Source organism: Numenius arquata, chromosome 17 (assembly GCF_964106895.1).
Source record: "Numenius arquata chromosome 17, bNumArq3.hap1.1, whole genome shotgun sequence".
Lineage (NCBI taxonomy): Eukaryota > Metazoa > Chordata > Aves > Charadriiformes > Scolopacidae > Numenius > Numenius arquata.
The window spans coordinates 13,882,715-13,904,669 of record NC_133592.1 but is presented as its reverse complement, the minus strand read 5'-3'; the positions used below and the strand labels follow the sequence as shown (position 1 = coordinate 13,904,669).

The following is a 21,955-nucleotide window of genomic DNA, read 5'->3' as shown; positions in this document are numbered from 1 at the left end:
ATGGATAGTCCTGCACTACTAGTTTTGCAGTGACAAAGGTCAGAGCCAATTAGTCAGATTAAATCAAAACAGTGTCCAGACAGCTGCTCATGCCAAGGGCTGGATGATGCTTCATCACACACTTCAACAGAAAGGCCTGGAGGTTGCATTCAGCTTCTGCTTTGTCTGAGGCCTAGATGATACCACAGGTGACACTTCTTTGCCACATAATCCACTTTGAGGAAGCATAGGCATTTGGGATGTGAATCTGACAGCACAACATAGCCCAACTAGAGAAAAAATACTCCCAAACAATATCATTAAAATGATAAACTAGTAAAAAGTAGTATATACACAGCTAGAAGACTTTCAGGTAGCAGCATATTCTAACTGAGCAGTCTGCGAGAAACTGAGCTTGCCAGGAACACCAGCTAAGCTGGAGGAGTGGAGGGGCCAGAGTGACTCTGTACATGCTGCAGGAGAATCCTGTTGTCTCACAAAAGGCTACAGCTCTTGTGGAAGGTGTGGGGGGCTCAGAAATGCATGATTCTTGAGTCCAGCACAAGAAACAAGAACAAGCCTAACTTCAAAGCCAGTTGGGCTCAGGACTACTCTGGTGAGGATCTTTCTCATCTAAACAGAACTTGAATAACTGCTCCCTAAACCAAGGAAGAGAACACAGAAATCCCACTACTAACCTCTCTTTATTCTTTGCTAGACTGAGAACCATATTTCTTGCTGAATAGCAATCCCACTGAAGTAGCTGAGAGCAGAACCATAGGTGGTTTGGGCATTGTCCTGAGAAGGTCTGGTTGAAGTGACTTCTGGAAGTCTCCAGCCCAGCTACTCACTCTGAGCAGGACCACTGCAAGCAACAGATCAGATCAGCCACAGCTTTGTCTAGCCAGGTTCTAAGATCTCCCAAGGACGGAGATTCCACCATCTCCCTGGTCAGCCTGTGCCAGGGCTAGCCTGCCTTCCTAGAGAAAATTGCTTTCCTGATATCTGACCTGGACCTACCAATCAGGATGTTGCTATTGGCCATTGTTATATTGTCTGTAACTTTTGTGAAGAAAGTAAAAAGCTGCCTGACAGTATGAAGAAACTGAGTCCAGGTCATCTACCTTTCTGGGTAGGGTGACAAGAGCTTTTATCACATAAAAGCCAGGTTCTGTCTCTTACTGTTTTTATCTGACCTCAGACCAGTGCATGCGAGTAAGGGTCCATCACCACGATGGCTCAGGACTGAGCTTAATCACCTCCTCACCTACCTGTGAATTGCAGTGGGGACAGGGTATCTAACTCCTACTGACCTCCCCAGCCAAGCAGGGGATGCTGCCCATGAGCCAGAGCAGACTGCTTGAAAATGAAGGCAGTGTTTAATGGTGACGTGCCTTCTGGAGATTCCTATGAGATGTCAGTTCATAAAACTCAGGTAAATAATGACTTGCCCGAGTTCTAGGCCAAAGGCTTCTGAAATAAAACACATCAGTCCCTGAATAAACTGAGGCGCATTGTGCCAGTCCATGGCTCGCCTTGCACTCACAGTGACTCAGAAAGAGGAATGCTAGTGGTCATTCCTGGTGGCTTTGACTCTGTTGTGAACAAGGTGAACTCCTGATGTCCTCTCCTCCCTTATTCTGTCATTCTTTCTGCTAAAGAAATCTGGTTTTGCTGGTGACAAGTCCTTGTTTTGCAACGCTGTTGTGAGCTCATGACAAGAAAAGCAGGTAGACACAGAATGTTAGGTAAGCCAGAGGTTGTACAAGTTTGACAGGTCTAGAGCAGATGATAAGCAGATGATGAGTTAAGGCTGCTTATCTACTGATACAACAGTGAAAAAAGCACACAAATATAAAATGAAAATTCTGTCTTTGATGTCCCATTACATGTGTTTTTCTTCCTTTGTCTCCATGGGCAAGTTGACTCTGACTTGAGAAACTCTTCAATTAACTATTTCTGTTTTCCCCTAATGGTGCTTTAGTGGTATCTGACATTCTATCAAACTACTTTACTTAGATGTACATATACAGACATAAATATCTCCAACTTAAGGGGAAGGAAATAAGGAATGTAGTAAAAAATTATATCCTTAACAGTATTTTATATTCTAAAACATTTACGGCAGGAGTGTTTCTACTTTACATTCTCTGTCTTCTGTAAAAGCTTCAGATGTCTTCTAATGGTCAGAATTAAGATGACAGAGGATTAGAAGATTAAATCTTCTCATAATTATTTTCTTTCATATGGGGCACAGTCATATTAATTCCTGTGACTCTGGGCCTACCTTCTTATCAAAATCAACTTGAGAGACAATTTCCTGCAACAGATCTGTACTGCTAGGGTGACACATTTACTGCAGTCCCCACCCCCACTTACCATTTGTGAAGGTGTTCACATAGTACCTTCGTCCCTGGGGAGACATATAGCTCTGCCAGCCGGGGGGAAGGTGGCCATTCAAGCTATCTTCTCCTGTCTGAGGAGCTGCCTTTCGGGGTTTCTGCTGAGAAAAGAAAAAAACCCAACCTATTAAATTAATATCTAGATAATGTAAAGTCTAACCAGATACACATCTGGAAAGGGACCATGTGGTTTGACATTCTAGAGATTGCAATATACCCAAGGACTTTCAGTCCATTTCCCCCCTCATCTGTCCTAGCTTCATCCAGAACATGAAACAACCTTCCCTTGGAGCACTGGCTACACAGAACATCCTTTGGGAGAGAAATGATATCCCATGAGCACTTGGACCTACCCAAGAAAATGACTCTTGTTAAGCAGTAAAATGCAAAGCATAAAGTAATCAATTGTCTGAGAAAGTAAGGTATCCGTCTGGCGCTCAGGTACTTTCATGTGGATATACTGGTGGGTCAAAGCGCTGGTCATGGAGGTGCTGCACCAATTTAATTTACAGGGGCACCACCACCTTCGGATATTTTCAAGAAGCAGCACTGCAGATCCATGTTGCCTATAGCAGTATTTTGGTGAAGTAAATTTATCAGTATGCTGATTATATACTAATAATGCATGTAATTAGCAATGCATACATTAGTGATCTAGAGGTAATCTGGATCCACAGCATCCAGATACAGGATCATTAGGATCCAGATTTCTAGGAGTGATCCAGATCACTAGGAACAGCAGGAGATGAGCATCATGCTGTCACCTGCTCTTCAGGAACACAGAGAACTGCTATCATGGTTCAAGTTCCACCTCAGCTGTACATCTCTTCACCAACACAGTTGCAAGCCTCAGTGCAGGTTCAGGGTGCAAGGAAAAGAAAGAGGTGGAGCTGAAGTGCAAGTAATTGTCCACACTATATGGCATCACCTGGACTATTTCCCTTTTCCAAGTAGCTCTGGTGGTTCCTTGTTAGCCTGGGATTTACAGCAGCTGCTTGATGTGAGACTGGTAGAGAGGGCTTCATCCCACAGGAGGCATGAACCCCATCTGGTCCCTTCAACCAGGAACACTGAGTAAGGCAAAGGGAGAGAGACACAATGCATGGCCAAAGACTGCCAGTTGCAGCCCTACAAGGCTGCAGCCATGAACCCAACAGCTTCCTCCTGGCTCACATTCAGAGAGCTTCACTTTGCCTTTCCGCAATTCCCTAAGGCAAACCAGGCATGCATGTTTTTTTTCGTTTGTTTGCATTGCTTTCAAAAGAAGAAATACAAAAGAACAAGGAAAAATGTGTGAAATGGAATTATTTCTCTCATGGAAGCTAATCTCTCTCCAGGACAGGTCTGAAGTGACTGCACTAGATTCACAAGCAGCCCCCTCCTGGCGACAGGCAAGGTTTCAGCATCTGGGTGCATATAGTGTTCAAACACTGACAGGTGTATGAACAGTACCATCAGAAAGAAACCTGTGATGTGTCCTTCTCCTGCACATTCAGTCTTTGAGTGAAACTCTAACTCTGTTCCAACCCAGAATAAAATGGACATTCAATGATTTTGGAGCCAAAAGTTTTTTATGTTTCTTTTCAGTTTCAGAAAACTCTGATTACAATGACTCTCAAGAGACACTGAATTCAAGAATGATCTTGTGTTCATGCCTCACCAAGCATGCTTGCACAGACAGGTCACAGGCTGCAAGGCAGCCATATGGACCCACGGCCAGTGTGAGATGAATACTGTCCCACTGCTGCAGCACAGATGGAGCCTATGCTGGTTCGGATTTCAGCTCCTCTCCTTCAGCAGGAATACAGACTGGGAGACTCAGCTGGCCCAACATGAATTGAACAAGTTAGCTTGGGAGCTACAAAGGGACTCTGCTGGCTGCATGACTCAAATCTCATGCTCTGCATGCCTATGGCTGGCAGGGTGGTATACAGAATTAATCAGTAGGATCTCTGCCATCTATTCCTATCCCTTGCGTTTCTGCTAAGGTTTAATCAAATCAAGTTACAGCTCCACTTACCCTGCTGTACATGTGAGAAAGCAGAAGCTTTCACAATTTATGTTACTACTTGATTTTTTTTCTTTTTCTGATCTCAGCTTAGGACAGAAGCGAAAACTTCTCTTACACATTAGCCTGCCCAAAGGCACATATTCTCACTTATTGCTGGTGTTAGTCTATTGCCTAGAAATGCACTAACGGAAATTCTTGTCTTAGTGAAGCTAGCACAACCATGCCTCTTCTATGAACACAGGGGCAGGACCCCTCCATATATGCACTGAAACACCTCCCTGTTTCACATAGCTTTCTGTGAAAGCTCTAAATCCTACTAATGAAAAAATTAAACCTCATAGATATGACAGAAAAATTAAGCTATCCCAGTTTTACCTCCAGGTTACCTGAGCTCTTCTCCAACATGATATGGGTGTTTATGGAAGTGCCTCGTTTCACTATGCAATGCCACTTCTACCACAGCTCCAACAACCACATACTTATTTCCAATTGTTTACAGCCACATACTGGCACCACCAGAAACTTGCTCATTCAGCCCTGACACCTGCAGTATGGCCCTAATATCCAGCATCATCCTTTTGTTTGGTTTTACTCTCAGTCAAGACTGAAAATAACTCACTGCAGGCTCCCCAGACATGATGACTGGAAGCATCGCATTGCTTGTGCAGGTGATGAAGGTACGTGGACTGGTGTATGGCACTGACACAGACTTTTATCACGTGGGCCTTACAAACAAAAGCTGGTTTGTGCAAGCTTACTTTTGGTCCTGTTCAGCTCCTGTGACCTGCCATGCAGGGGAGTTTTCTATCTCACATCTCTCAGGCACCTCTCTCTACAGTTTCAGCCCCAGTAACGAAACACTGGGGAGAAAAAAGAACTCTTTCTTTTTGAAGAGAAAGAGTATGTCTGACCAGTGCAGTCACCCCATTAATTGCAATAACAGCTAAGAAGGTGGCTGGTTGATTCCTGTCTCCAGAGGGGCTGTCCCTGCACCTTACCCACCCACAGTCCTTGTCCCACACACAAGTAGGTCTTGTGAGAAAGCCAGGGCTAAAAGGCATTCAGAGGTTCAGGATCAAGTAGCATATGCAGGGAAGGTCAGATCAGAAGGGAAAGCATGATCTCCTCAAGCTATTTTTTGAACCACAAAACCAGTCTCTCTCCTAGCATATTCCAAGGGATAGCACAGAGCACTGGGACAAATCCTGGGAGAGCTCCTGAACTCTCCCCATCACAGGGTTAATGGTCCCCCATTGTTGTTTGCAAAAGCAGACACAAGGAAACATAAATTCCACAGTGTATGTACCAGCTCATGAAGTATTTGGTAGCAGGTTGGGTCCCTTAGAATCTCTGCACAGATCTCTGGCCTTGAAGATAACAAAGTTACACCAGGCTATCTCTGCCGTGCATGATCACCCCAATAAGAGGAATTTGGGATAATCCAACCCTGGGTTCTGTTCCAGAATCTAGAAGGTACAGAATTTCACACATTTTTACTGCACGGTCACCACTTCTGTCCTTAACACCTTCTTTTCCTTTCTGGAACTAAAGTCCTATCCATTCCCGCTACTTGTCTTTCTTAATATGGTCCTACAGTGATACCATGTACCAAAAAGGTCAAGACTAGGTTCAGCTCACTTTAGAGGCTCATGGTATTACTTCATTTCACATGGTCAGCATCAGTACCCTGCAAGGACAGATACCGCTGGTTTGCTTAAGTGAAGCTCTGCAATTGCCCCAACATCCTTTGAGTCACATTTTCAGTGTTGCTTCAGGTTTCCCTGGTGGACTGCAGGAAAAGCAGACTGGTGCCATGGTTGTACTGTTAAACAAAGGTCATGCCAAGAGACAGATATGAACAGTATAGAGTGGACACCAGCAAAAGTTGCATGGAAATAGTACAAAGACCAAAGTTAATCCAATATTTTAGCTATAGTCCTTGCCAAAATGTGTATCACTTCAAAAAAAGCACACAAGCATTATGTTTGGCAATTACTAATTCTATTTTTGATATACTAATGTTTCTACCTTTGCTTCTGATTTTGCAGTAAAGAAGTGTTGTGAACACAATAGTCACTCTGAATGATGGTCAAGAGGACTGAATATGAGGAAAACTCCAGCACTGCCAAATGCAGAAGGTCTTGTAAACAATCGGGCAATGGTTTGCTTGGATGTGTGTGCATGTTGTGGTTTAACCCTGTCTGGCAGATAGGACCTGGCAGACAGGACCGCACAGCCGCTCACTCACTCCCCTCCAGTGGGATGGGGAAAGAATGGGAAGGGTAAAAGTGAGCAAAAACCAGTGGATTGAAATAAATACAGTTTAATAGGTAGAGCAAAAGCACAAGCAAAGCAAAACAAGGAATTAATTCACTGTTTTCCACCATCAGCCATCAGATGTTCAGCCATCTCCAGGAAAGCAGGGCTCTATTGTGCCATCACTCTGAGCATCCCCTTCTTCCTTCTTTTTCCCCACAGCTTTATATATGGAGCATGACATCACACAGTATGGACTAGCCTTTGGCCATGTCTCCTGCCAACTCCTTGTGCCCCCCCAGCCTGCTCGCTGGCAGGGTGGTGTGAGGAGCAGAAAGGCCTTGGAGGGCTTAGCAACAAACAAAAACATTAGTGTGCTATCACACTATTCCCATCCCAAATCCAAAACACAGCACTACACCAGCTGCTAGCCAGAAAGTCAGCTCCATCCCAGCTGAAACCATGACAGTGTGGATGTGTGGATCTCTTCCTTTTGTTTGAGACAAATGTGACCCTAAACAGCAGCTCACTACTGGGTAGGACTTTATACCCCCTTGGGGACCACAGAGGAAGATCCTCTGGATGCTGGGAACACTTCTCTGTTAGAGCCCCTAACTGGTCCCAGTGCCATCCCCTCCCACACACACTTGAACTCCCACTCCTATAGCAGCTCTGCTCCAAACTGACACTCTATGGGGGAAAGAGGAACTGAAAAAGGCATAGGGGAGGAACCAAAGAAGAAATGGAACTTGGCTTCATCCTCTACTTCTCACCACCCTACACCCATTGAAGCAAAGATACTGGAGGTTCTGGGATAGATGGTGTGGGGCAGTAGCATATGGGGCTGGGCTCTATAATGCATCACAGATTAAGTACCTCATAGTTTTGGCACACTCAGCAGTGCATCCTTTCAGAAATGAGAGTGCCATGGAGGCCATGGTGGCAGCACATCGTCCCTTCTCTGCCAAAACAGGAGATCTGAATAACAGGAGAGACTTTCTCACTCCGTTGCTCTCAGCAGACAAACCCTGTCCTATCCAGGCCCTAGGCAGTCCCTTCTTCTGGCATCAGCACAGTTAAACTGGAACCACGTTTGCACACCCATATGGGAGAAGTTCGGGCTAACCTGGCATGTAATGATAGGCACTCCTGCTGCTGATACACGACAAAGATGGGGCCAGGAGACAGCACCGAGAGGGGCAGCAACAGGCAGATGGTGTTCAGGAGCCCAGCACCACGCTGGCACAGGTGGCCAAGTGGGCCCCAGACCCGCTTCAAAGTGCTGCTCAAACCCAGCTCTTATGGGCACACAGCCTGTGCCCAGCCACAGGGCACAGAAAAGTGAGGTGCTTCTGCTGGGACACCTCTTCGGCAAGACTGTGCTATTACTTTGATCTCTTGTTCCTATTTTTACAAGTACTGCCAGGATAGTTCGTGAGAACAGTAACTCACAACAGAGGACTGCCTACATGGAGAGGAGGCTTCAATATCAGCACAGAGAATTACAAACCAGCAAAAACAGAACAGCAAACAGCGACTGGAAGTTGAAACTAGACAGGCTCAGGTTGGAAAGAATCTGCCAGTCATGAGGATAAGTATTGACTGGAGCAGCTTACCAGGAGGCTGTGCATTTCTTTTAGTCCCTCCACCAGATTAAGTGCCTTTTTCTAGAAGATCTGTTCTATTCCAACTGGAGAAAAAGATGGGACCCTGAAGCCCCTGACCCGGTGGTGCAGAAGCTCAGGCTGGGTGGGCTTCTGCCTTCCAAATCGTGCAACTCCAGCAGTGCCTTTGAGCTGAGAGAAACACTTACGCCACTCCCTTCTCTGTCACTTCTGGGAGCGTCACCAGCCACCGCATGGTGGTGGACAGTCAGATCTAGACTTGAAAAGGATGTCGGCAACACACAGTTGAGGAAACAGGAAACCTAAACAATGTGAGCACAGCAGAGAATGTATGACCCCAGTGAAATCTGCCTGCGTCTCTGTTTGCTGCCTGGAAAAGGGACCAAAGTATCTCTCAAAACATTCAAACCCAAGAACACAAGCTCTTCCCTCCTATGAGATTTCCTAGGATGAGAAGTCCATATAGCAAGGGTACGTGCAGGGGTAGACAAGAGCCAGCCACCCAACAGGTCTCATTCTCCATGACAAGCGATGGTTTTCATTTGCTGCCTGCAGAAACACAGGGACAAGATTCTCCTGGTATACGCACAGCAGCAAGGAACAGAAATGAGCAGCAAATGCAAAAGGCACCTCAAAGCAGAGAGGGCACTGGAGCTCTTCAGCACCAAACCATGAGCCAGAGAGCTTGCAAAGGCGAGCATATGAAATCATCCTGCTCAGACTACCTGGCAATGTGATCCCCTCCCAGTGGTGGAAAAAAAAGAAAGCCAAGAGGCGTTTTGTGCAGCAAAGTGAGGCAACAGGGAGTGAAGGGCTGGCAGACATCAGTCCATCCCATGCTGACCAACCCCCTCATACAAGTTCAGCCTTGCTCAATAGAGGAAAATCACTTCTCATTTTCAAACTGCAGGAAATCCCCATTCCCCTTCAAAGAGGGATCCTAGGGAGGAAACATCTGTGCACTTAAAAGCCTGAGCTCCCTGAAGATGTGTTGGCTCGCATTGCACTCCAGCGGTGTGCAGCCCAGGGGCTCTCCTGAAGGCACAACCCAAGGTAAAGCAAAACAATCTCAAAACCACAAACGCAGGCCCTGAGCAACCTGATCTAACTCTGAACAGGGGGTTGGACCAGAGACCTCCAAAAGTCCCTTCCAATTTAAATTCTTCTATGATTTTATTTCAATAAAGCATCTGGCTTTGGAGAAAATGAAGAGGATGCCTCTAGCTGTGGGAAAGGTTTGAATTAAACGCAGTGTCATTACCTGCTGTTGCCACTTGCTCAGAGTCACACCACACTTCTGCTGAGATCCAACAGCACAAAGAAAGGCTACAGAGTCCAGCTAAGCAGCTCCTCTGCAGTGCCCTGCCCAGTGCTGGAGGATCACTGGGGACAGAAAACTGGACAAAACATGCAGGGGGGCAAACTCCCTGCAACAAGCAATGCAAGGACACAGCAGGGAAAAATGGCCACAACAATGAACCTGCACCACAACAGCCCACTGTCCTGTGGGGAAAACCTTGCTCTCTACTGACATTACTGAGCTCATGTTTCCGTCTAACTGCAGTTTTCATGCATACCGAACTTGGCAAAGGTGTGCGTCAGAGCAAGGGTATGAAGCAGAAATAAGGCAGATATGGTGTGGCCGGTGAAGTGAGGCTCATGCAGCTGATGCTGCAAATAGGATGTCCTAGTGAGTGGAGTCCACAGAAGACCCTTGGCAGCACAGATACCCACATCAACACTCGTGTCCACCCCAAGTTTGGCATGAAGATGCCAGCACTGAGAAGCATCCCACAGACCCTCCCCAGGCTGGGCATGGGTGTGACTGCACCAACGTGTGCCCTGGAAAAGGGGGATGCCTGGGGCAGCGCTGAACCCCTCAGCATTACCCACAGCCTCTCTCTCTCTCATACTTTGAGTCATTCTGTATTTTGTTCATTTTTATGCAATCTTTCTTGCTCAACATTTGGTTTCCATGGAGTCCCATACACTGTGTGAAACAGATTTATATTTAGAAAGTGGAACGGGTCATATGACCTGTCTAGGTTGTCATGGCAACCAGCACAGCTCCCATTTGCCTGAATCTCATGGCACATGGCTGCTGGGGACAAGTTGCCCTCCCTGGGTGGCCCAGCGGGCACTACCTCTGCAGCAGAAACACAGCAACACACTGCCAATGCCGCTGCCCCTTCAGCCCCCATGGCACTCCTTCAGGCACTGTGCCTCCTCTCTGGCCACGTTCTGTAACACCAACCCTCTTCCTTGAAGAGAAATGGTCTCTTTGCCTCTACCAAGTGCTCGGTGTCTCAGAGCACTGGAGCCGTGGGCTGAGCTATGCCCAGCACAGACCCACACGCCAGTCTAGCAGCTCAACTCTCATTTTTCCCAGTCTTAAAAAATCTCCCTGCCCTTGTAAGTCTCCTCTGTGCCATGCCAAAGTCTTCTTCCCCCCTTCTTCCTTATAAGTAACTTCAGCATCTCCGTGCAGCTGCTGTTTCCTTGGATGCCATCTCTGCCATCTTCCTACCAACCCACTGCAGCTCGGACCAGGAGGAGCAGATGGCCCTTGTGCATGGGTCTCTGCTCTGGAGCCAACTCTCCTGTAGCTCTGCACCCCTCTATTTCACATTTAGCTCTGAAATGCAGGGTGGATGCTTCCCCCTCAGCTCTATCTTCCCCCCGCCAAGGGCGCAGCCAGATCCACAGCTGCCAAAATCTTCCCTCCTCTCCCACCCAGGTCCCTGGCTGTGGTGCAGGCATTTGCCCTGGACTTTGCTTTAAGCTAATACCCATGAATAGCACCATGTTTGCAGAGAATTAGACTTCTGGGACTGGTATACTTTTCTCTGCCAGTACCCTAAACTACGGAAATACAAACTGTTTCTGAAGGATACATGGCCCAGGGAGACAAGACTGGGTGGTGTTTTCTGGCTCAGTGCTGTGCGAGAGACCAAAATAGATGGGAAGAGAAAGAATCTGATCTGTGAGTCCCACCTAGACCCCTTCAAAACAGGGCCTGTTGAGCCAGAGGCAAAAAATCCGAGTAACTCCAGTGCAGCTTAGTCGTCTCCCTTCCTTCTCAACGTGTGCCTGGTACATGAAGCCACCTGAGGGGCCAGACTGGGAGAAGCCACGGCACTGAGCTGCATCTGAGCCTGTCCCCTCTGGTGGGTCTCATGGAACCCATGGCACCACGTCTGGTCCAGGTCCTGCCACAGACGATGCTCATTCCCCGGCAAAGGTGGGAGTGCTTGGGAGGCTCCCAAGGGAGCTGCTTGGCAGTGGCTATAGACTATTTTGGCTGAGGAGAGGGACACTAGGCAGGTGTAAGTAGTAGGAACGATAAGAAGGGGTGAGGGAGAGATTCAGTGCGGGGAAAGAGCATGGGAGTGGAGACCTGATTTGGGGAGGGTGGTTGGGAAGAAAGAGCACAAAAAGCCTGTGACGGCTCCCAGTTTGAGGAGTGCAGGTGTGGCGGGGGGAGCACAGGGCAGAGGAGGACAGCGCTGCTGACTTCCTCACCTTTCTCTGCCGGAGCTCTTGGCACGCTCCCAAGCGAGCTCATCATTTTCCTACACTCCCTTTTCAGTGCGGTCTCAGCCTGTTTGAGTGCTATCCTGAGACAGGATTTAGCACTACCTGACAAGGGCATCGAGTCCTGGCACTGAATTAGCAACCAAGAAAGGGGAAGTGAAGTACCACCCTCACAGCAGGAGCCGAAGACCCCGAACTCCAGATGGGAGTGGTGTCTGCTCTGAGTAAGAAAGCCCGTCTAGAACATGGTGACCATAGCTACACACACACGTGTTTCTCTGCAAGTATAATGCACATTCACTCACTCACAGGGAGTTCAAGAATCACCCTGTAGGAAAATACACAGTTGTTTTTCCTTTCTGTGCTAATGGACAAAAAGTCATTTAGTATCCCATTCCCTTTGAGCAGCTCTTCCCAGCTAGTGTTATACAGCTGAGCTTTGCACGGAAATGTGATGGCCAGAGTGAGACTGGATGGGAAAGAAGCTGTGGGCGGCCACATTGGGCAGCAGCAAGGAGCTGGCACTGTTAGGTGGAGCTTCTCCAGCGTGGCTGGGAGAGGGAAATGTGCATTTGGCCAAGGAGTGGTCAACTGGCAGATAGCTGTGATGAAGGGCTCAGCTCCACACACAATGGAGCAGAGAGGAACAGTAACAGCAACACAGAGGGACAATGATGGGTGGGTAACTGAGATGATAACCTAATCTCACAGAGCACCCTGCCTGGAGCCTCCTCTGTGCATAAAAGCAATCAGCTCCACTGTCTGAGGTGAAAGCTATCACAATGAGTCAAGGGAAAGGCTCTCTAGATCATCTTACAGACTGCTACTGCCTCTAAGGGTATGGGACTCATTACAGGATGCAGGCAAAGAGTATCCTGAAATTATACAAGACAAGGGACAGCTAGGGGAAGAAACAAAGGTGGAGGAAGGGAGGAAAACATTGTGGGAAAACAGAGGATTAAGGGGATGAAAGGAGCTAGTCACGCGTAAATGGGAAGCTGGTCATCACATTTGTCTGTCCATGCCCTCAGTCTGATCACTGCAGTCTGTTCTGCCTTTTTATTAAAATCCACTTCTAACTTCTTGCTGGGTAAAGGCCTCTCCATTCATTATGCATGTGCATGCATGGAGATTTAATTAGTGCCAGCAACTGCAGTGGGGACAAGTCATAGGTTCACTGGAGTACGGGTGTATCATGTGGGTGCATATCAAGCTGGACTAGCCAGGTATCAAAACAGCCATAAGTCTTGGCCAGATACTGGAGAGACCAGAGGGTCTTTGAGTTGCTACCATAGGGACCAGGAGATCCAAGCCAACTACCGTAGGGACCATAAGTTCTGGTTGTTGGCTGAGACCCATCTGCTTATGTGTGTCTGTGTGTGTCAGGCGAAAGGCTCCATGGCTCAGCTGCCAGGTAGACATGATATCTACGTCCAGTTACTGGAAGGGTCTTCAGTATGTGTCTGTGCACGTGCTGGTGTGTGCAAGGAGGTCTGCGAACCAGCAGAGTGAGGCTGTGGTCTCGGGGCCTGGATGACCAGGTGCCAGCAGGAGACTGGGATCCAGCACCAGCTCCTGAAAAGATTGTCTCAGGCCAGTTACTGGAGGGCTCCACATTCTATATATGTATGCAAATCCCACTAAGATTTTCAGCCAGAAAGGGTAACGGGATGAGGCTGTTGGTGCCGTTTGTGAGGGTGCCAAGTGTTTCTGTCTGTGTCGATCTGTGCGACTGGCCATGTCAATACGTACAGAATAACCACGCAGGTGAGTTTGTGTTGTGTGCCTGCTGGGAATACATGCTAAGCCTCACTGCTCTCTGGACCTAGGGATATGGACCTGTGGCAGCCTTGCCTGATTCAGCAGCCCCTAACATGGGCACAGGCACTTCCCAGCCCTTGGTATTTGTCCTCCCAGGTGCTGACACAGAGGACAGTTCGCTGAGGAGGAATAATCCCAGTCCAAAACAAAGCTAAGCAATGATGAAGAGAGATACCTCCTGTGCCTGTCCCCCGTTTATATCTCTGGGGGAACGGGAGAGCATTGCAGCATATCTCTGTGTTAATGCCTTCATGCAGAAGCTTAGCTCTGCAGCACCCATTTAAGAAATACCTTCGCACACTACGTCTGCCTAAACTCTAAAGAGTTTACTGAAAAGAGGCATATCTCAGATTCAACATGTGGCCTTGGAACCCTCATAGGAAGTCAGCATATGTACCATACAGAAATTAAAAGGCAAGAATCCCAGGAAGGAACAGGCAGGTACCTCTCACCCATTCCCAAGCACACCGGTGTCCAACTGCCTCCCTCAAACATGGAGCAATCCCTCCCAGCAGTCCGTTTTCCTGTAGCAGTCAAGAAGCTTCTCTGAAATATCAGTAGTCCATTTTCTTCTTCCCAAAGAGAAATACAGCAGTTAGCATTCCCCCTTACCTCTTGTTTTCCTTTCAACACCATCATTTCTTGCTGCGCAGAGTTAGCATTTGCCATCTCCACATATGGTCTGTGGAGGTCTGGGAATGGTTCAGCTGTCAGCATACAGACAGCTTGGGTCACCAACAAGCAGAGCACCGAGTGCTCTGCCCCACTCCCTTTCTGTTATTAGAAAATGAAGCCATGGTGTCTTCCTACCATGATGTCTCAAAATAACAGGATGTGGCGAGCTGGGACAAAGCTGATTTCTCAAGAGATCCAGAGCTGACTGTAGCAAAGTTTCATGTTTCCACGCCCAAGCTCCGCATGCTGCTGCATACGCTTGGCTCACTAGGACTCGGAAAGTGGCTGTACTTCTGTACACTGGTGAGCCTCCACCTCAAGTGCTGTGTCCAGTTTTGGGCCCCTCACTACAGGAGGCACATTGAGATTCTGGAGCTTGCCCAGAGAAGGGCACCAGAGCTGGTGAGGGGTCTGGAGCACAAGTCTTGTGAGGAGCGGCTGAGGGAGCTGGGGGTGTTCAGCCTGGAGAAAAGGAGGCTGAGGGGAGACCTTCTCGCTCTCTACAACTCCCTGAAAGAAGGGGGTAGCCAGGGGGGGTCAGTCTCTTCCCCCAGGAAATGGCCTCAAGTTGCACCAGGGGAGGTTTAGGATGGATATTAGGAAAAATTTCTTCACTGAAAGGGTTATCAAGCATTGGAACAGGCTGCCTAGGGAAGGGGTCGAGTCACCATCCCTGGAGGTATTTAAAAGATGTGTAGATGTGGCACTGAGGGATATAGTTTAGTGGTAACTTGGCAGCGTTAGGTTAATGGTTGGGCTTGATGATCTTAAGGTCTCTTCCAACCAAAACGATTCTATGATTCTATGATATGACAAAGTTTGACACAAGCTACTTGAGTCTCAGCCCCATCCCCTCAATAGGAATTGAGACCTGGAGTTCTGCCACAGACTGCCATGAGCTGGTTGTCCTGGATCCTAAGACTTCCCCATGCAAGAGTTACCACCTCTACCGTGACTTGGTAGAGTGGGAATGGGCAGGAGATGGTCAAAGCCTGGGGATGAGGCAGCGCCAGCACTCCCAGAGCTGTGGGCTGGATGTGCCCTGGGCAGGAGCCCTCCTCCTCGCACCCGGCGCAGGAGGGACGTGCCGCTCCGTCTCTGACATCAGCATCTGGTACAAGGCAGAACACCAGGGCCAAGCGCTCTGAAGGGCTTTGCTGTCCTGAGCAGCCAGAGACAACAGGGCTATTGTTGAGCAAACCTTGTACTGTAGGAGTCATCCCCATGCGCCCAGAGCGTCACAAGGCCAGGTCAGACCAGCTGCAGTGTCACCACTTGTCTCCAGTTTGAAATGACTGTGGGGGCAAATCCCCCTCTGAGTGACTGCAGAGCGTGGCACACCAGCAAGATGGTCAAAGGCCCAGGAGCCACCCAGAGAAGCTGGGAGCGTGCTGCTTGCTCCAGGTGCTCTGCACTGGAAAGATGGCTGGAAGCAGTTAAAAAAAGAAACTTCCCCCAGCCACCTAAATTTGAACCTTTTCCTCAGCTGCTCCATGGTAAAAGGGGACAGAGAAATCACCCACAGCAGGCTTGAGGGCAGGCAGAGCTGGGCAGCAGGACTGTCTTCTGCACTCCTAGGGCCCTGTGAGTGCAGCTAGTTTTGGAGAAATGAAACATCTGGGAATAACGCCAAATGTTTTTATATGGGGCCACCGGCCCATGCAGGCTCAGCCTGCCGCAGTGCTCTCTGCTGTATGTGCTGACACAACATGCTCTCGCCAGCCCAGGACCAAGCCCCACACCAGCCCATGCTCGGGAACATGTCCCCCCTCTCCAGCCAGGGCCAAGAAGCAGTGACGGCTTTGTGGGATTTGGTGCCGTGTCAGGATTGGGTATTTCACAAGACGTTGCAGCGAGCTGCAAAATGCCCGCATGAAGGGCTGGAAGGGAGCCCCAACCCACTCTGGGGATGTGCCATACCCTCTCCTGCTGTGACCACCCCCAGACAATGCCACAGGGTTTTATCTGAAGACAAACGTGAAAAAGTAACTGCTTAAACAGGAAAAAACTTGAACAGAAACCTAGCAGAAACAAGAAGAAGTGGTAAAAAAACCTGCAGCATTCCAGCCGGGGACAACAAGAACACGGTGCCATTGCAGGAGCTACTGGCCACAGACTCACTTGCTTTCATGGTTTACATGGAACTGGGACGCTTTGCCATTCCAGCAGTGCACAAGGTGCAAAAAGAAGTTGTTAAGAGTAAAAATGAAATAATGAAAAATATTCGAATCACTGTGAAAGAAAATTTTTCTCTCAGGGGTACAATGTACCTGTGCAACATACCTGCCTAAACATACGCCACTGACAAGGGGGCTGTGCCGGGACATGCCTTCACTTGCTTCATTTCTCATACAACACTATGTTTTTTTTACAAGCATGATTCCACTGCTGTGTTCTGAAGCTTCACAGACACAATAAAATCACTTCATAACAACTAATAATTAATGACTCTTCTTTTAGGAAGGAAAGGATTCTCCCTTAAATTAGATAGACTCTCTCCCATGTGCACACACAAGCATGCATAGCAAAGCTAAGGCACAGCAACCTCCACCTCTGCTGCAGTCATCTGCCAAAAATGGCTATTTACAAAAACATTTTGGAGCAAGTGAGTAACATATCTGTAAGTTAGAAAAGCAAGTAAAAGCATCATAGAAGAGTTTCTGTTCATACCTCCAGAGATGGCATATTCACCTTCTCGAGAGAAGTCAATGACAGGATATTCTGAGATTGTCCAAATAATAATCTGGCTTAGTTATCTGTATTTATTTTTAATTACTTCTTAAAAGACTTTAAATATCCTCTCTCTTTTAGGAAGAAGGTTGGGATCAGGTCCCTGAGAACCTTATGTTAATGATCTGCATTTCTAATAACATATTTTTATTATAAATATTATCTCAAAATCTATGCAATTAAAATAAAATTGGAATAGTTAATTCAGATTCTGTTCCTGGCCCCAGGCCTTAAGCAAAGCTATTAATGTTTTGGCATATTACAGCTACATTTTCCTGCAGTTTAAAATGGAATTTGCTTCCCCCTGTTGCTGTGGTAGGTCAGGATCCCCAAATAAAGCTCCTAGCTACTTCTTCAGTCAGCCTGGATGGGGCCTTTTTTTTTATGACCATCCTCAATTTTTCTCAAACGATGTTTCTCTGCAGAGGAAATCTATTATGCAGCCCCGACCTGGTATTCCCTGGATTAAATGCCCCTCCACAACCAAAACTTTGTGAACCTCAGATGCAGAGAAAACAATGAAATGGCCAAGATAAAAAGTGCTACCAGATGCACATTCCTGCGCCCTCCCTCGTAATCTCTCTCATGCGCGGGGAATGTGACTGTTGTTGCCTGTAACTGCAGCAAAGCACACTCAGACAGACACATGATATTTAGTTTTTATTTTTGCTGCTGCTACAATTCTTAATAAATGAGCAAACAAAAAAAAAAAAAGGCGGTTCCCACAACTTGCCAAGGCCGAGCAAGGCAGCTGGAACCCCGGCCAGGCCATGTCTTGCCCTGGACCCCTGCCTGCCGTGGCAGCCAGACCGAGGGACACGGGTGGGTGCTGGTGTGGAGTGGGGCCGGTGTGACGGCAAGTGGGGGGCCACGTCCCCACCCCTGCTGGGTGGACGAGGTGGCACGGGGAGGACTGGGGGCTTTGGGTCAGTGCAGAAAAGCCACTGCCCCCTTGCAGCTGGGACACAGGTCTCCTGCTGGGCTCAGTGGGCATGTCCTGCCCTGCAGACACCAGCACTTCCCGCATTTGCAGCACTTTCCCAGGGGTCCCTTCTCTAAAAATGCCAAGTGTGGGACTGCCTTTGTACCCCGTCAGAGGACTGAGATGTTACTAAAGCAAAATCCTCCTTCTCTGCCAGGCTCAATGATTCTGGAGGTTGCTCGGGCAGGATGTGCTGAGCATGACCAGAGCATCTCTGCCTGGCTGCCTTCACCCCCTCCCACAGGAAGGTCTGGACAAGCATGGCAGAGCTGCCTGCTGCTGGCACCAGAGTATGCTATATTCATTTCCAAGCTTCTTCCCATTACAGGAATGGAAAAAAGTGCAAATGCGACATACAGGTAATGCAGCACCATCAGCTGCTTCTGAACATGACCCTTGGTGGGCAGAGCAGCAGCAGATGTCCGGGCTGTGCGAGAGCCCCGTGCTCCACTCTCCCCCCTGCAGCTCCTGCTGCTCCCAAGAGGGACTGAGTTGGTTTGCATCCATCCTGGCAGCACCAGGTGTTCTCCGTAGCTGCTGTCCCCTCTCTGGCACTCCTGCACAGAGGCTTTGCTCCTTCTTCTGGCCTTTCTGATTTGGAGGACACCTGTGTCTCTCTCCCACATGCCACCTACCCAGGACTTACAAAGTGAGCTGCCATTTCAACAGATCGGGCAGTCCTTGGTAAGGTGGATGCCTCTTATCTCTGACATACCACTGCTGACATGAAAAAGTCTGTTCATGTTTACTTTCTAATTGGCAGCATACCTTTGAGCATTTGAAAAACCTCAGCTTCTTGTCCTTGAAGCTGCTGCTTCTGGCCTTCTGCACACTAAAGGAAACTCAGATCTCATTTGCCCAGGCTATCTCTTTTTAACAAAACTCCACCATACAAGCATTTCATCAGAGAAGAATAATATTCAGGTCACCACATTTGTGCAGTGAAACTAATTTAGTCCTGGGATGGCCCACATACATTTCAGCCAGCACACTGCCGACAGTGGGAAGGACTGCGGAGAAAAGGGATGACAAAGGCAGACCTCAAGAAAAGTGCCGGGAAACAGCGCAACTGAGCAGGTTCAGGACAGGGAGACTCATCGGTCGGAGGTGATCAGCTGCAGCTGGGGCAGATGCACACCACAAAGTGGAGTGGGCAGAAACATAGACAGGAAATATCAAGACCAGATTCAGCTTGGAAAAAATGCAAGTACAAGAAAACAGCCTCAAAACGAGCCAGTGGGAGGGAAATCCCTGGAAATAGTTATTGATGAATTTTAATTCGCCTCTCCTGGTAACTGAGCATCCTCAGAAGAACACAGATAGTGTCACTGTGTCACTTCCCTCCTGCTCTCTTTGCCCGGTCACTCCTCTGTTCCACTAACACTGGTTTAGAGGAAATTAATAAACTGCACATTTAAAGACTGCCACTTTTCCTTCTAGACCCTCCATGGTCTTCAGACTTTGCCAGACTTCAGGCCCCCCATCAGGTGTCTGTCAGGATGCATTTTTGCTTCATGTCAGATTTGTTTATGCAGCAAAAAGGATGGAAGAAGTTCTTAGAAAAAAGGCCAATGTTAAAGCATGGTTATGCCAATAGTCAACCAGTACTTGGGTGATACACATAGGAAATTTAGAAGTTTTGCTAGGAGGTGGTAGTACTCCTGTCAGGTCTTCCACAGGCCCTGGGAACAGCCGGTTGTAAACTGTAATGCTGCCATATTGCCAGAGCTCATCACATTTCTCAAGCCCAGCTACTCTGTTGGTGAACTGCTAGTCAGTGACATGCACCACTGATGAAATATGTGACTACACTACTACCCTTTGATTTGGGATGAGACACAGAAGTAGAGAATTCAGCACTGAACTCATCCCCAAATATCATTACTTCTGTGCAATTCACAACTTTTGCTGTTCCAAGAGAAGTAAACTTCAGACTGAGCATGCTACCTACAGAACGAGCAAGCACTGAAATTGCCTATTACCACAACAAGAAAGTTTAAATGTAATTTTGGCTCTGAGGTACTGCAGCTACGCAAAGGGAGCCAGAGGCACCAAGCCTGTATGACTTAATTGACATTATAGATAAAACTCATCACAGAGCTGAGAACTGAACATACTCATTTGGGGGAAGGCTGCCCCCCTAATCCCTGGGACTGTCCTGCAATAAGGATGCATTTCCAACATGGTCCAGACACTGTGACCTGCTGCTTACTCAAGACTCATCACCAAGCCACACTGTGTCTCAAAGCAGATACAGAAAATCTATCTGCTTGGTTGTTCTACATCCAGCAAGTTAATCTTGTTTATGAAATTCAGCATTTCAATATATGTCTTCCTCTTATGTCCACTGGATATAATTACCTCTTACTGCTGCAGTGAATTTTAACAACTATAAAAAGAAAACAACAGAAGTCATTGGGACTGGGAACCCTTGCTTGGTGCTATGCATGTAAGGAAAGGAACCTTTTAGATTGCTTTTAAATTAAAAATAAGCTGCCAGTTACTCTTACGACAAGTACAGAAGTGTAGGCACAAAAGTAGATAAAATCAGCAGAAAAGCATTAACAGTAACAGGAAATGTTCTATAAATGTAGTAGTATTAAGAGGAAGACCAAGTAAAGGAACGAGTTGCAGCAGCTACCCATGGATGATCACGTTCAGTATTTTCAATATTTTCAACAAAAAGTCACCCATGATCAAGTGGCTGTCACAGTTAATACTAGCAACAAAGGGTTAAGATCTCAGTCTGCAATAGGGAAGGAATAAGTTGGAGAACACTGAGGCTGGTTAATTCATCCTAAGACTTTTAAAGAACTGGCTCATAAATCTCAGATCCGTTGCTAATCATCTCTGAGAATTCATGGAAAATCAGAGAGGTAGAGTTCCATTAAGAGAGAAAGGCAAAACATAGTGTCTAGCTTGGAGAAATAAGAAAAGAAGAAACGGAGTTGTGGAACACTCCAGTTCCTAAAAAAATAATTGACTGAATTACTTAACAATTTTTAAGGACCCTGGACAGACAACAAGGATATAATTAAAAGCTTGTATCATTTTGTCACGGATAGATCTGTTGAACCAATCCGATCAATTGCATGTGACTGAACACTAGCCCCAAGGTGGAAGAGGGGCTGTAGTGGGGTCAGCAGTGGTACACTTTACCAGGGACAAATATCCTACAGGGAAGGCAAACAAGAGCAGCCTGAGAGAGATGGACCTGGTAAGACGTCAGCTGGAGCTACATGTTGAGTTTTGAGCTTCACGCTTTAAGACGTGAACAAACTGGGCTAGTCCAAAAGAGAGTAAAAACCAGAGAGCTAGAAAATATGACCTGAAAGGAAAGAGGAAAAGTTGTTTAATATAGAGCAGGAATGAGTGAGAAGGGAGTGTCTCATCATCAAGCTGCTGAAAAGAGAAAAAGGATAGTTTATTTTCCAATCCATCATAGGTGGGATAGAAATGGATTTAAACTGCAGAAAGGAAGGTTCAAGATAGAGGTGATATTGAAGCCATGGTATAGCTTGGATGTCCTTAAGAAAAGACCAGCTGTTTATAAGAAATGATGTACGTATTACCGAGTCTTTCTTGGAGCAGAGGAGTGAGTCTATGACTATAATATGACATACACGTATTTATCCTGGGCAGTTGTTTTCGAAGATCACATTATGCTGACATTCCCTGAGGTGGCTTGGAATAGATGCACTTGATATAGAAATGGAAATATTATTTAAGGTATGACATCATGCATTAAAAATAAACCAAAATCTAATGTAAGAAAATGCTACTTAGAAAAGGTCAGCACTTGGAGCTGAAAGTTAAGAAGAATTGGGGTGGGGACTATGTAATCTTTGTGACAGCATACAGAATGCAATCTTTAATAATATTATCACAAATCATTTTCTTCCACAGGCCTCTGATGCTTGAGTTATGTGATTACTGAGAA

At 47.2% G+C, this 21,955-nt stretch overlaps 1 protein-coding gene across 3 annotated transcripts in view; it reads right to left on the bottom strand.

Moving 5' to 3' along the window:
* GAS7 (growth arrest specific 7) overlaps positions 1–21,955 on the bottom strand; it is a 99,578-nt gene that overhangs the window by 59,123 nt on the left and 18,500 nt on the right. For 2 of the 3 annotated variants that reach the window (XM_074160142.1, XM_074160140.1), the window contains exon 2: positions 2,359–2,479. In XM_074160142.1, coding sequence (XP_074016243.1) covers positions 2,359–2,479 — 121 coding nt within the window. Of the gene's footprint in view, positions 1–2,358; positions 2,483–21,955 lie in introns of all 3 variants that reach the window. The other variant, XM_074160141.1, reaches the window with a different exon arrangement.